Raw genomic sequence first — 13,131 nt, 5'->3', positions numbered from 1 at the left:
ATCCCTTGCCCTGTCCTTCTGTCTTTCTGTCCAAACATTGGCAATGGCAACTCGGAGCCCTCAGGGACGCTCAGGTCTGGAAGTGCAGCTTTTTGGGAGCCAAAATAAGACAATTATGAACACCGGATATTGATACTTTACACATACATTCTTGATATTGAATAAATCAACTAACTTTAAGAATATGGGAATTTGATCCTCAGTACTACGGAGGGTAAACATCATGAAGAAAACGGCAGACATTTTGCCTATAGACTCCGTTCATATGTTTCTGAACAAAACTTAGTCACATGCAAACTCTTGGTTTGAGAGGCACCTAGGAAATATAATTCATAGTTGTCAACTCTGTGCTCTATTGAAGATGTAGGAAATGGGAAGGGAAGCTAGAAAATAACAGTACAGACTCTCTCAAAATTCTATGAGGCCTGTGGGTTTGTACTTCCAGGGACCCTGGAGGCCTGCTCAAACCAGAGACCCAGGAGGCCCACCCTAAACAGAGACAGTATTACCTGACTCCCAGGAGATCAGCTGTCACCCAGCTCACAGAGCTCTATATTCCTCCAATGAGGCTGGATCCAGTCAGAGACACTCATGACAATTAACACCAGAGACAACCAGTTGGGGAGAGGCAAACTCAGGACCATAAACAACAGAATCCAATGCAAAATATGCTGCTCACTCAGAGGACCTATAGGGCTCTTACCCATCATCTATAACAGGATATCTCCTGCCCTCTCCTGGCCACTGAGAGAACTGCATGCAGAGGGACCACAGACAAAAGTCAGCCAAAGAACAATTAACCAATATAAATAAAAATGAATACATTTCTCTTTCAGAAAGGCATACGACTGTATGATTAAGGCAAACAACACCGAAATGGGGACAGTCTGGCCCACGTCCCTTGACCCTTACACTAAACTGATCATACAGTTACACAGGTCGAACAATTAACATTCAGATTACAGTGAATATGTATCCCATTGGTCCTCATTGATCTGGATCACCTCATCCAGGATGATTTTACAAGACCCATTCATTGTCCTGAAAATTACATGCTTTCCTTTTTCCTTTTGTAGTTATTGATCAGCAATCCTGTCTGGAAATGCACCATGCTTTCTTTATGCACTCATCTCGTAAGGGACCACTTGAATATTTCCAAATTCTGAATATTATAAGAGAGCTTCACTGAACATGGTGGAGAAAGGGTGTCTATACTAGGATGAGTCAACATTAGGATATAGGTCTTGGTGTTGTATCTTGAGGTTTACCCATTACCACCTTCCTGAAGAAACTGCATTCTGGTTTCCAAAGTTGCTACAGAAATTTGCATTGCAAATCTACAGGAGACTCTCAATGTTCCCCTTGCTCCATACCCAGTAGGAGGGAATTCTCTTATGTGTTACTGAACTAAGTTATGAAAGGTATGAAAAAATATCTCAGAATAATTTTGATTGGCATTTCTGTAGTGTCCAAGGATGATAAATATTTAATATGAGTTTCTAAGTCATTTAAGTTTCTTCAACTGTATTATGCTTATGTATATAGCCCATTTGAATTACGTTTTTTTAAATATAGTGTTTTAGTTTTTCAAATCTGTTTCAAATATAAGCCCATTAGTGAATGTGCACAGGGAAATAATGTTTAACAATTTCTGTAAATGGCCATTTAAAAAAATCATTAATGACAAATTAGAAAATGCTCTCTCAATGAACTCACAGAATTGGCAGACAAGTTGTAAATAATAGAATTCATTACAAAAGTCCAGGACAGGGACTGGAGACATGGCTCATCTGTTTGAGAATTTGAATCCCAGAGGACCTAAGGGGCAATTAACAATTCTCTGTCACATCACATCCCAGTGAAATCCACTGCCCTCTGCTGGCCCCTGGCAGAATTGCATGAAAACGAATATGGGGAGGTGGGAGGGAGACAACAGGCATGTGGGGTAGCACCCACATAGAGGTAGGCATTCTGGGGAGAGAATAGGGATTTTATGGGATGAAACTGGAAAGGGACAGAATATTTGAAATATAGATAAAAATATCCACTACAAATTGCAAAAAAAGAAATAATTCAAAACTGTAAGACCTCCACCCAAAAGAAGCTATGATATATATCAAAATGAACTCAGCAAAACATCATTATCAATAACAACAAACAAACCAACAACAAAAATATTAAAAATGTTCATTCCTCTACAATTGGTGGAATTCATTAAATGTGCAGTCATAGTTGATGCTATATTTCAAGGAATCCATAGGCATCAAACTCTGTGTGTCCTGAACATTTTACATTCCCATACTGAATTGTTTTATTTCCTCTAATGTATTAGAGAAATACTTCTGTGTTTCTCCTTTGTTTGTCATTATAAAGGAAGCTAAATTTGTGAGTACAGGGATAAAGCAAGGATATTTTTCATCATGAAGGTGGGTTCCACAGAGCATGACACACCGTCTACATCAAGAGCACAATTTCCTGTGCAGCTCTGGCTGGCTGTGAACTGATGATGAAGCCTACGCTGCATGAGACTTGCAGAAAACCACTGTTGCCTTACACTTGTGCTGTTACAGGAGGAAGAACCACACACGACTCAGGACGGTCTTGTGAGTGAAGGGTTAAAGGTCACATTTTTATTTATAGACAAACATTAATTTATTCAAGAACATTTTAAATTGGGGAGTCAATGAGTTCAATGTATATAGCCTTAGGAATATTAATTAATTAATATTAATTAAGTACACTAAAGTTAACAAATGAATAACAAAACTTCAAACTTAAACAAATAAAACCAAATGCATAAAACAACCAAACTTCAAACTAAAAACCAAATAGAACAAGTAAATTAGTCAGCATTCAATTCCTGCTGATTTTTCAACATATAACTCCAGCCTGTTGCTGGCCTTGCAAACACAGCAGAACGGCAGGTAAGATGGTAAAATCTCTTCAAGAGGAATGTAGACGCCTCATTCAGGGTGGTTGGTTGTTGATGGACAAGTCGTCAAAGGGTTAAACGTGAGGCGTGTTCCATGCCACATCTCAAGGTCTTTCAAATTCAGCCCAAGATTGGAACGGTTACAAGGACTGAGATGCGGGAGGTGTTATCAATCTTTGCACCCTCAGTGCTCCTGGTGGACAGGTCTGTCTCTGAGAGCTGTAGTCCTGGTCTGGGCCATGGGCAAGCGTCTGCTGGAGTGTTCAGACCTAGGGGTGGAAAAGGCCTGGTGAGGACCTGCCATGTCACTTCTCCCATACATAGCGCACAATTCAGCAGGATAATCCAGGATGATCTTTCATCTGAGGTCATTTTCTCATGCCCAAGAGAGAAGGGTAAGAGACCCCACAGGCCTGCATATTTTCCCAGCTTTTAAAACTGCTAAAACTTGAACAGTGAACAGCAGATAATTCCAATCGTCCATATATATTATATTTTAAAATCATGTAGCAGCGTCTCAATGTCAGATGAGGAGACATGTGAACAACCTAGAAAACAATAGGAAGGCCTTGGAGGCCTGGCCATCACTGAAATGAAGACTATCATTATTCCTCCAGTGCAGGAATATGCCTGGGGTCCACTTACAACCTCAATATCTGCAAAGACCCACAGAAACAATATCTCAAGAAGTACATGCACACTGAAGTGATATTATATTTGGCAAGAATATGCTGCATGGAAATCTTGCCAAGGGTAGGCATTGAACTCTAAAGGAGATACTCATGCAGAAAATAAACTATACCACTCCTTTGTTTATGGGTATCAAAAAACTCTTTGTGGGGAGACTTAAAGGCACTGGGCTCAGATAATACAAGAGAGCTCAGACTGGAGGGATCAGTACACCATAGCCAGAATCTCTATGGATCACATACCCTTCATGGATGGAATTTCTTTTAAAATGGACAGGAATAATATTCTGAGCTGCTCCTAGCTGACAGATGCTGATAACTATGATGAAAGTCACACACCCAATAAGACAGTTCATAAGTACAGGGAATCTACTTGGGTCCTCTCATCCTGTGCTTTCAAATCATCTCAGTGACACCGAAATGATGCCGCATCTTCCCAGCCAAGGCCTTTTGCTCAGTGAACAGTTTGTTCTGATTCAGGGCGTCCTACAGACTTTCCTACATTCTCTCCTCATCCTGGTCATTAGAAGATTATATTGTCCATGGAGACAGGCATGTATACAGAGACAGACAGACAGACAGACAGACAGACATACAGACATACACACCTTTGAACTCACCCAAATATATTTGTTCACACATACAAGCAGAGTATTTTGCAGAATGTGCTTAGTTTCCCAGTTAATGGTAATAGAAGAGATCACCCAGTCTACTATTGTGGCATAAAAAAAAAAACCTGGAATGGGGTAAGTACACAGTGAGCATAGCCTAAAGACAGCTCAGCCAATAAAGTGTATTCCCCTGAAAATCAGAAATTAGAAATGTGACATCTAGGCCTGTTAGCCAAGACTGCTTAGCAAGGGCACAAAGCTGTGCACAGGAGGCTGATTTCAGGCAACAGAGCACTGGGTGGGGGCAGGTGAGGCTCTTCTGTCCTCTGCTCACTGTTTCCCAGTGCATGCAAAGTGAGCTGCATTTTTCAATATGAGGTCCCTTTAAGATACAGTACCTGACAGGGGAAACAAACTACCAGCACAAACAGCTAGGAAATCTCCACAACCACAATCCAAGGTAAAACTTGTAATGGGATGCTATCAGATATAATTCGAGTGAGATAAGGCTGACTGATTCAAAGTCAAATGCTGGCAGGTATAATCAAACTCAGCCACAGTCCATGGAAGGGCTGGACAACATTGTACCTTTTCACTTTCTGACTGGTGGACTTCTGGATAGTTTTGCTTCATGGCTGCTCTGAGGTGAACCACTACAACACTAATGTGCCACAGTTTCTCTGCTGACACCTACTTCTTGTTCTGGAATCGCTGTGTCAAAGGTTGAACTTTTACAAGAGTTGTGCATGGCTTCTCACAGGGCTACCCATTTGACACCTCTAGCAATGTCTGAGGGTCATCACTTTCTAAACCCACCTTACAGATGATTTTCACTCAGATCAAATGATTTTGAATAACAATGGTTAAGAGTGCCACAGACCCAACACAGGGTGAGTGCTGTGGACTATTTTGAGTCTAAGGTTCTGTCTGAGGCAAAGATGTGATTCCACCTCAGCATAACTCCTGGACATCTTCTGCCTGCAGATTCAACTCTAAGCAAATTAATCTTTCAATTAACAATTTCCAGAGCAAACTCCAAAGCCAATGTATATTCAATCAAGTTTAGGCCGATCTAGAAAGAAAGTGGTGGCAGGTAACGATTAACATAACCAGGATGTTGAGAAGACACAACAAGCACGTGACCTTCCAGTGTTACTGCACACCGAGAGCAAAGGAGGCAGAAGAGCCCTGAGTCAGCACTTTCCACACTCAGGTACATGGATTTCACACAGCAGCCTCTCCTCAAATCCCTGTACCCTATTCCTGAGATTTCTCCAAGTAATGTCAATGTTGATGAATAGTTTTCCCACTGTAATAATTTCAATAGTAATCAAAACCCCATTAAGAACAGTTTAAAAAAACTAATTGGAAAAATTGTGTTTCCTCTTCCTCTCTCTCTCTCTCTCTCTCTCTCTTTCTCTCTCTCTTTATATATATATATGTATATATATGTATATATATACTTTTACATGCTTCTATGTGTGTACATATAGACTAATACAATATATATAAATATGTGTCTGTGTTCAGAAACTTGATGAGTTCACACACACACACACACATATGCACGAACACACATATACACACACTTCTATATGTAAGCACCCATACCTCAAACACTTAAAACAAGCAACTCCCAATGTAACATATGTACCATAGCCATAACCATGTTCGCACATCTGTGCCCAACGACACAAACACACACACACACACATACACACACACACAGAGTCAGAGAGAAATGGAGAGGGGGAGGTAGGGAAGGAAGGAGGGGAGAGAGAGAGAAAGACAGAGAGAGAGAGAGAGAGAGAGAGAGAGAGAGAGAGAGAGAACAGAAATCATAAGTGAGAAGCAGAAAAGAATGAGGAGGCCATCCTTCTGGAAGCACAGTTGTTGAATACAGATTAGGCAAAGGAAATGTGTCAGTGAGAGCGTAGACACTGCTCTCCATCCCTTATAGAGTAAACCTGTGTAGGGAATGCACTTCTTGGGCACACGAGGTTGAGAGAGTTGGAGAAAAATTTCCCTCTAACCCTCACATATCTCACACAAACCCTCACCCTGAGAGAAGTCTTTCTTACATCCCTGTTCATCCAGTCAGCTCCAGGACATAAGCCACAGGAAAGAACACTAAAACACTAGAACAGGACTGACAAACCGCTTCTCAAGCTCTGTCACTATGAACCACCATTTGGAAAGGCAGAAGGGACCATTTTCAATGTACAGGGAAAAGGAGAGAAAGTCCACAAGCCCCATCATAATTGACAATGATAACCATTCTTTCAGCAAGTGAACTGAACTCTAATCAGTTCTGGGCACTACAAAGACGGCTACCACATGGCATCCCTCTAGCATGTAAGTGTGCAATGTGTGATCAACAGATCCCACTTAAGGAAATGCATTTTCTAGTTGAGCAGGAGGATTTGGTTGTCAATCCTCCAGTTTCTTGCATGAAGCTAGAATCACAGAAAGTTTTGTAAATGGGCAAAGAAATGAACAACTGGATGAGACCTAGGAGAGTGTCTGGATAAGTTGGAGAAGGTTAAATTGGTTTGACTTGGTTTCTGCTTAGATATCAGGAAAACCTGCCCTTGATGCTTCATTCATCCTACCTGAGGCTGCTTGTTACACGGATTTTCATACTGGCTTCCCCACAGAACCTTGTTGTTTCCTTAATGGATTCTTCCAGTGCAATCTGATCCCTTAGAAGCCCTTTGTACTCATTCCATGCTCTCTGGGCATTGTTCTTCAGCTCAAAACACTCAGTTAGGAGGGGGCAGAAGCTGCGGCTGAGACACAAAGAAAAAATGGTGAATCCCAGCCAGGCTCCAACTTCCTCCACTTCTCCAAGTCCATTCCTCCTTCTAGGGTCCTGATCAGAAGAGAGCCCCAGATTATAGTCCACGTCCACAGTAGCCATGGAGCATAACCTAGAGACAGGTCAAATGGAGAAAAGAGCAACATTCCAGAAGACTCAGGGCACTTCTCAAAAACCTGACACCATTGATTCAAGTTTTTCCTAGAAGTGGACTTAATCGTTATGTGTGCTTATATGTCCATTTTATTAGAATGTCCCTTGGAGGCCAATCTTTCTATGTGTCCTGTGTGTGTGTGTGTGTGTGTGTGTGTGTGTGTGTGTGTGTGTGTGTGTGTGTGTCCTGTCAGAGCCCCAGAGCATCAGGATTGATTGATGACTCCATCATTGTGCACACATTTTCTATGTACAGGATCCCTATTTGGGAAGGACAATGACTGATGAATCTCACAGTCTCTTTCCATTTGTTCAAACTATCTACAAGCGGTAAAAATCCTAGAGCCTTCCTTAGAGACAGGCTTCCTGGTCTGCTTCAAACACTATAAAGCCTGATCCTCACTTTACTTCAAAGATAAGAATGGGCTGACACATGCTGTGCCTAGTGCTGGGGTCACAACCTTGTAAGTTACTCACCAGTACCAGTCATTTTCCAGTGTAAGGTTTTTACATTTGACCAAAGCGGTATTGATCTGCTCGCTCATTTTCTTCATGTCGGTCATCACTTCCTCGTGCTGCATCATGAGCATCTCGGACTCAAACTTGTTCCTGTGGCAGGGCATGGTCCAAGGATCAAATAACATTATGAATGAAGGATTCAAGAATTACATGAATTCAGACTGAATCCTGAACTACCCCAGCCTAGGACATGCCACGCCCTTACTCCTTGGTACTGGGTGCATTTGGTATTTATTCAGTTTATTATTATGAACACAGGGACAGCAGTGCCAGGAAACAAAAGCAGGGAGCTGATTTGCTTGAGCTCCCTGACAGGGTTTGAAGGAATAGACTAGCTTGCCAAGAACTTTCGAGCGTCCTGTGCCACCATCCAGGCTCCAACTTAAACCCATGAAGACTATTCTCCTGTTCTTAGGTAACAATTCTCAATCATAGAATCTATTGCTACATGAAAACCCAAAGGAACATGGACAGTATTTACAGGGAAAAGAATTTATAGCACACACCAGGAGATTCCCATGTGTGTCCACCTGAGCAGATGTGAAATGTTGTACTGTTCAAAGTGAGGCTCTCACCCACATCATTATCATGCCATGGAAATTGACACAGGATAATTCTCAGGCCAAATCAGAACACAGAATACCCAGATCTTAAGTTATACACACAAACGCACTCACACATGCATACACACACACAAACTCACACAAAACACACACTCTCTCTCTCTCTCTCTCTCTCTCTCTCTTTCATACAATTAGAATGCCAAATAAATACAAGAATGTGGCATTATCTCAAAATACAATGAATAAAATCAGAGAACAACAATGATACCCTGTTGACAGTCCAGTCACACACTGTGAGGCAGCAAGAGGGATTAGGCCCCTCCAGCTCTTCACAGGACCTATTGAACCCAAAGCACCTCCACGTCAATTGCAACAATGATTGCTCATAATCAGAGCACCTAGAAATTCCCACAAGCCAACACCTGTCCAGGCTACTTAAACCACACAATGAGAGCTCACACACTACTACCCTCATTCCCAGACTGTAATTCAGGCCACAGGCTATGATTTACGTTTGTAGGAATCAAAATAGCCTGTGCCACCACCATCTCATTCCCATCTGATCTTCACATTCTGATGCAATCAGGAAAGTGATTTTGACCATGAGGACACCCTGGAGTTGTAGCCTACTGTGATGTGAGGAAATGTGGATTTAACAGAACTTGCACTGTGACTACCTGTCATTTAAATTCTTTCCAGGGTAATCGGCCAGGATTCTCCTGAGTTCATCTCTCTCCTTCTGCACCTTGTGGAGAGCAATTTTGAGGTTCTCCAAACGCTTCATTCTCTCCTCCTCAACAGGTGTCGTGGAGGGTTGGGATGATGCTTTCTGATCAGACTCTGTAGGTAGATAAACACCAGTAAACAGGCATATATGTGGACATAGTGTCAAGAAAAACTATGCTTACTCTAAAACAGAAGTCTGAGGATGAACAGTCTACAGATACAGTGACTCCCTGACAGAGCAAGAAAGCGATCTTTAAGCTGAACTCAGCTCAGTCCCTGTTCCCCACCATCATAGACATATGGTGACATATGCCATCATAGATATAGACCACACCTCCTACAGCCATTCTTCTGCACTCAAATTCTAAAGCTGGCCTAAACAAGAAGAATTGGAGGACCTTCTCAGCTAATGTCTGATGTGAGGCCGGTAAGTCCTTGAGTCCAAACTGCTTAACATCTTGAATCCCTAGTCACGTGTGTTCAAGAACAAAGTAACTGAGACCTTGATATATGACCAGGAGAGTATCCCTCTTGGCATCAATGACCCACATAATCTACAGGACACTGCTGAGAGGAAGTGCTTCCACAGCCTATCCTGAGAGACACTTTGTTATTCTTACAGAGGCACATCCTGGTATTCTTTGACACTGCCTATGACACTAAAGAGATCCAAGGAAAGCCCTTGACATATAACAGGTCTTGGTTCTCTGTCAAACTAATGATCAGAAATTGTTGAGTCTGGGTCAGCCATTTAGGAAGACTGAGGCTCTAAATCATACGTCATACTCCTGGAAGGACCAGCTCAAGCCAACCTCCTCCAGGAAGCTCCCCTTGCCCTGCCCAGTACTCACTTGACCTCCTCAAGGACCTTTCCATTCGTCTTGTTCTCCAACGTGATAGAAGGCTGGCCTCCCTCTGCCTTGGTCTTGTCTCTGCATAGATATGATTGTCCCTCCGAAAGAGACTGAGGATCCTGGAGAACATGCCTCCTCGGGAACCCATTAGGAAATGAAGGGAAATGGCTCAGGCAGTTGGTGTCACCACAACACTGGTGACATCACAGAACATTCTAGTGTCTCCTGGATACAAGAGAATTTCGAGGGAAGACACCACCGGTGATATCACTGGGAAATGCCATAGCTTACTTGCTAACTACCTCTACCCAGACTGACCAGGTTCTGCAGTGGCTTTTCCAAGGACTCACTTTTGAGCTAGGGAACACCCATTCGCACACTCTCCTTCCACAACTTCAAAGTTCTCACTGCTTCATTACAGCTCAGTTCTGAGGACAGGGAGAGTTGGTTAAAGCCTTGATTTGGATAGAACATCTTTGTTAACAGCCAAAAATCTAAAGACCCTGGGTGAGGGAGATTCTTCTCCCTGAAATGTATACCCCAGGGTCCATGGATGTCACATATAGTCCAATTTCCACAGTTTTTACTGTTCCCAGGAGGCCAATATTTGTTCCTACACCTTTAATGTATGCAAGTTGGAGTACATTGTTTCATGGACTGTGCCTTGGGAGGGGGCATGGTTTCAATGTATTCACCCATGTTTTTTCCTGAAATCCCTGTCTTACAATCCCATTTTGTGCAATGAAAACTCCTGTTTCCTGAAAACATAGGTGCTCAGGTATAGGGCAAACATCAAACTGTAAACTTTCTGTCCATTCTTAAAAGTTAAAATCGCCAAAAATGAGGGAACTGAAACGCAAGCGAGAGCCATGGAGGGGCAGAATGCAGAGGTGCTGCTGGCCAAGAATGAGCAGGAAGAAGCAGAGAAGCTGTAGCACATCATGGTGTACAGGGAGCTAGAACTGGAGTTCTACCTGGGCAACCTGCTGGCTTCTGACAGCAACCCCTCGATGGTGCTGTGCCAGACCAGGGCCTTGCTGGAGGCCGAGCTGTGTGCCCTGGAGTGGGAAAACCCAGAACATCTCATCAACCAGCTGTGGAAGCTGCTGACCAAGGCATGGAGGAGGCGGTGGTAGTGTGCTTGCAGGAGCCTGTCACAGGCCTTCCCCGCAGGAAGCCACTGCCTGGCCAAGAGCTCTCCCTTGCTGGTAGCAGTAGTGAGCAGAGCTTTAAGGGCATCCATCCCAAAAAGAGGACCAACCTCATTTGGGATGAGGTAATGGTCAGTAGTGGTCCCTTGTGGCTACAAGCCCTCCCTGGATGACACTGACTCTGGTTTGCCTGAAGCCTCAGAGATAGTATTAACTTAACGTATGTATGTATGTATGTATGTATGTATGTATATATGTATGTATGTATGTGGGTGTGTGTATGTATTCATGTATGTGTGTATGTATGTATGTATGTATGTATGTATGTATGTATGTACGTAAATATGGCAAAACTCAAAAAGCCAAACTAGGAATGAAGGAAAAATAAATTGAGAGTATGACACAGTTGAAAAAAGTTCTTGGTTTTGGTTTAACTTGTGTTTCTATGTTTAATGTAAAGAAGAATCTTTCTTCTTGTCTGAGTAGGTGTACCTTTTGTGTCCTACTGTCAGAAGGTGTGCTATGGTATTTGCTAGAGAATTTAATAAAGCGCCAGATGAATCCATAAATGTAATTTTATAAGGTTTTCAAAGAATGATGTTTTTTATGTAAAAGAAAAGCATCTGATATTGTTTCTATGAGCAAAGAATTGGCATCAATATTTCAATCTCTAGCTATGCAAGTGTAGATTTTCCAAAGTAGGTCTTAATATTACCTAAACAAAATTTCCTAGGCTTATCCAAGAGCTTAGAGTTCCTGTTTGTTTTACATGAAATGCTGATAAACTGCTCTGACGATAGCCATGTCCAGTTACAGTCCACTGGGCAGGGATCCTCACTGGTTGATCAGTAAAGTATTAAATCCCTGTCACAGACCTCATGCACAGCAGTTGGCTGGGTGCACTTTGCTCCTTGTCCACTAGAGGGAGACAAGCCTGAATGGTTTAATGTAAATGGAGATTCTCAGTAGCAATGGGCTCCTGCAGTGCTAAGATGTCCCCAGCAGAGCAAACCTGTCTGAAGAACTTCTCAGGGAGCAGGTGTTTCCTTAAAGCACTGAAAGGGGGTGCACAGGACACCTGAAAACTGACAGCACGTTCAAAGACAGTGCACAGAAGAAGGAACACATATCCTTGAGAAATGTAGAAAACCATGCAGCCTAATCACAGACATACAGACGCTGAATTAAATAATGGACGGCCAAGCAAAACTCTGTGACTTACAGGGAGGTTATTGAGATGTAAATATTCACGATCCTCTCGGAAGTTTGTCAATTTCTACATCCTTCCTGGATAACAGCCTTGCTACAGATACACTAAGAGCCTAAAAAGTCCTAGGGTGCCAGCATTTCCAACCTGAAATTCCATCCCAAAAGAAGAACTAGCGATGTTGTCAAAATTACATTTTAAATAATGGTAGCCTTACATTAAGTAGAAGAAAAGAAAGAAATGAAAGATAGTACCAGGATAAGGACTAAACAAACAAATTCAAACACACATTTATATACAAACTACTTACAGATGGGAATAATAAATATGTCTACAAAGATAATGTCTTGCAAAAATAAATCAAAAGCATGAATCACAGTTGCTCTTGTCCATAATTCTTTATGTTTTCCAAGATTTGAGAGAATAAGTATTCCTTTTACAAGAAAGTTCATTTGAAAAAGTGTCTAGAAGTAAACTGAGAAAATAGGAAGAAAAGGCAACCAGGGTGAGCTTTGGGTCTGAGGCATCAGAATGTGCAGAGGCAGGCAGACATGAATGAGGACAGCAGGCTTAGGAGCTTCATCTTGTCCCAAGTGTGGATTCATGACCCAAACCTCACAGAGAAGGTGCTGCAAGAGTGGCAGTTTTCACACTGGGGAGTAATGGGTGGGTCAGCAATAGGAGCTAGAGTACTGGCAGGCCCTGCCTTTTTATAACTGGGGGCTTTTAAATGAGGGCGGTTTGATAGATGGAGTTGGGGGCTCACACTGGGATGTGGACTCTGACCAGGGAGGGCAGGGGCAACAGGGTGCATGAGAGCATGTGTTACACCTGATACAGTGCTGCAGTCTTTGTACTGGACAAGGTCAGGAAGTAATGAATCTGTAAACAGCCTGGCCCTGGTTTTT

The 13,131-nt window shown here is 42.4% G+C and overlaps 1 protein-coding gene across 1 annotated transcript; it reads right to left on the bottom strand.

The window, feature by feature from the left end:
* Window positions 1-2,601: 2,601 nt before the first annotated feature.
* LOC120096936 (disks large homolog 5-like) lies at window positions 2,602-10,401 on the bottom strand. Its single transcript, XM_039093765.2, has 5 exons — window positions 9,863-10,401; window positions 8,963-9,125; window positions 7,681-7,812; window positions 6,845-7,021; window positions 2,602-3,201 (listed from the first exon to the last, which is right to left on the bottom strand). Exons 1-5 carry the CDS (start codon window positions 10,011-10,013, stop codon window positions 3,117-3,119), a joined length of 708 nt encoding a protein of 235 aa, XP_038949693.1. The 5' UTR covers window positions 10,014-10,401; the 3' UTR covers window positions 2,602-3,116.
* Window positions 10,402-13,131: the final 2,730 nt, after the last annotated feature.

The sequence above is a fragment of the Rattus norvegicus genome, chromosome 15, assembly GCF_036323735.1.
Source record: "Rattus norvegicus strain BN/NHsdMcwi chromosome 15, GRCr8, whole genome shotgun sequence".
Classification (NCBI taxonomy): domain Eukaryota; kingdom Metazoa; phylum Chordata; class Mammalia; order Rodentia; family Muridae; genus Rattus; species Rattus norvegicus.
The sequence above is the reverse complement of the archived record's forward strand: the minus strand, read 5'-3'. Positions and strand labels throughout refer to the sequence as shown.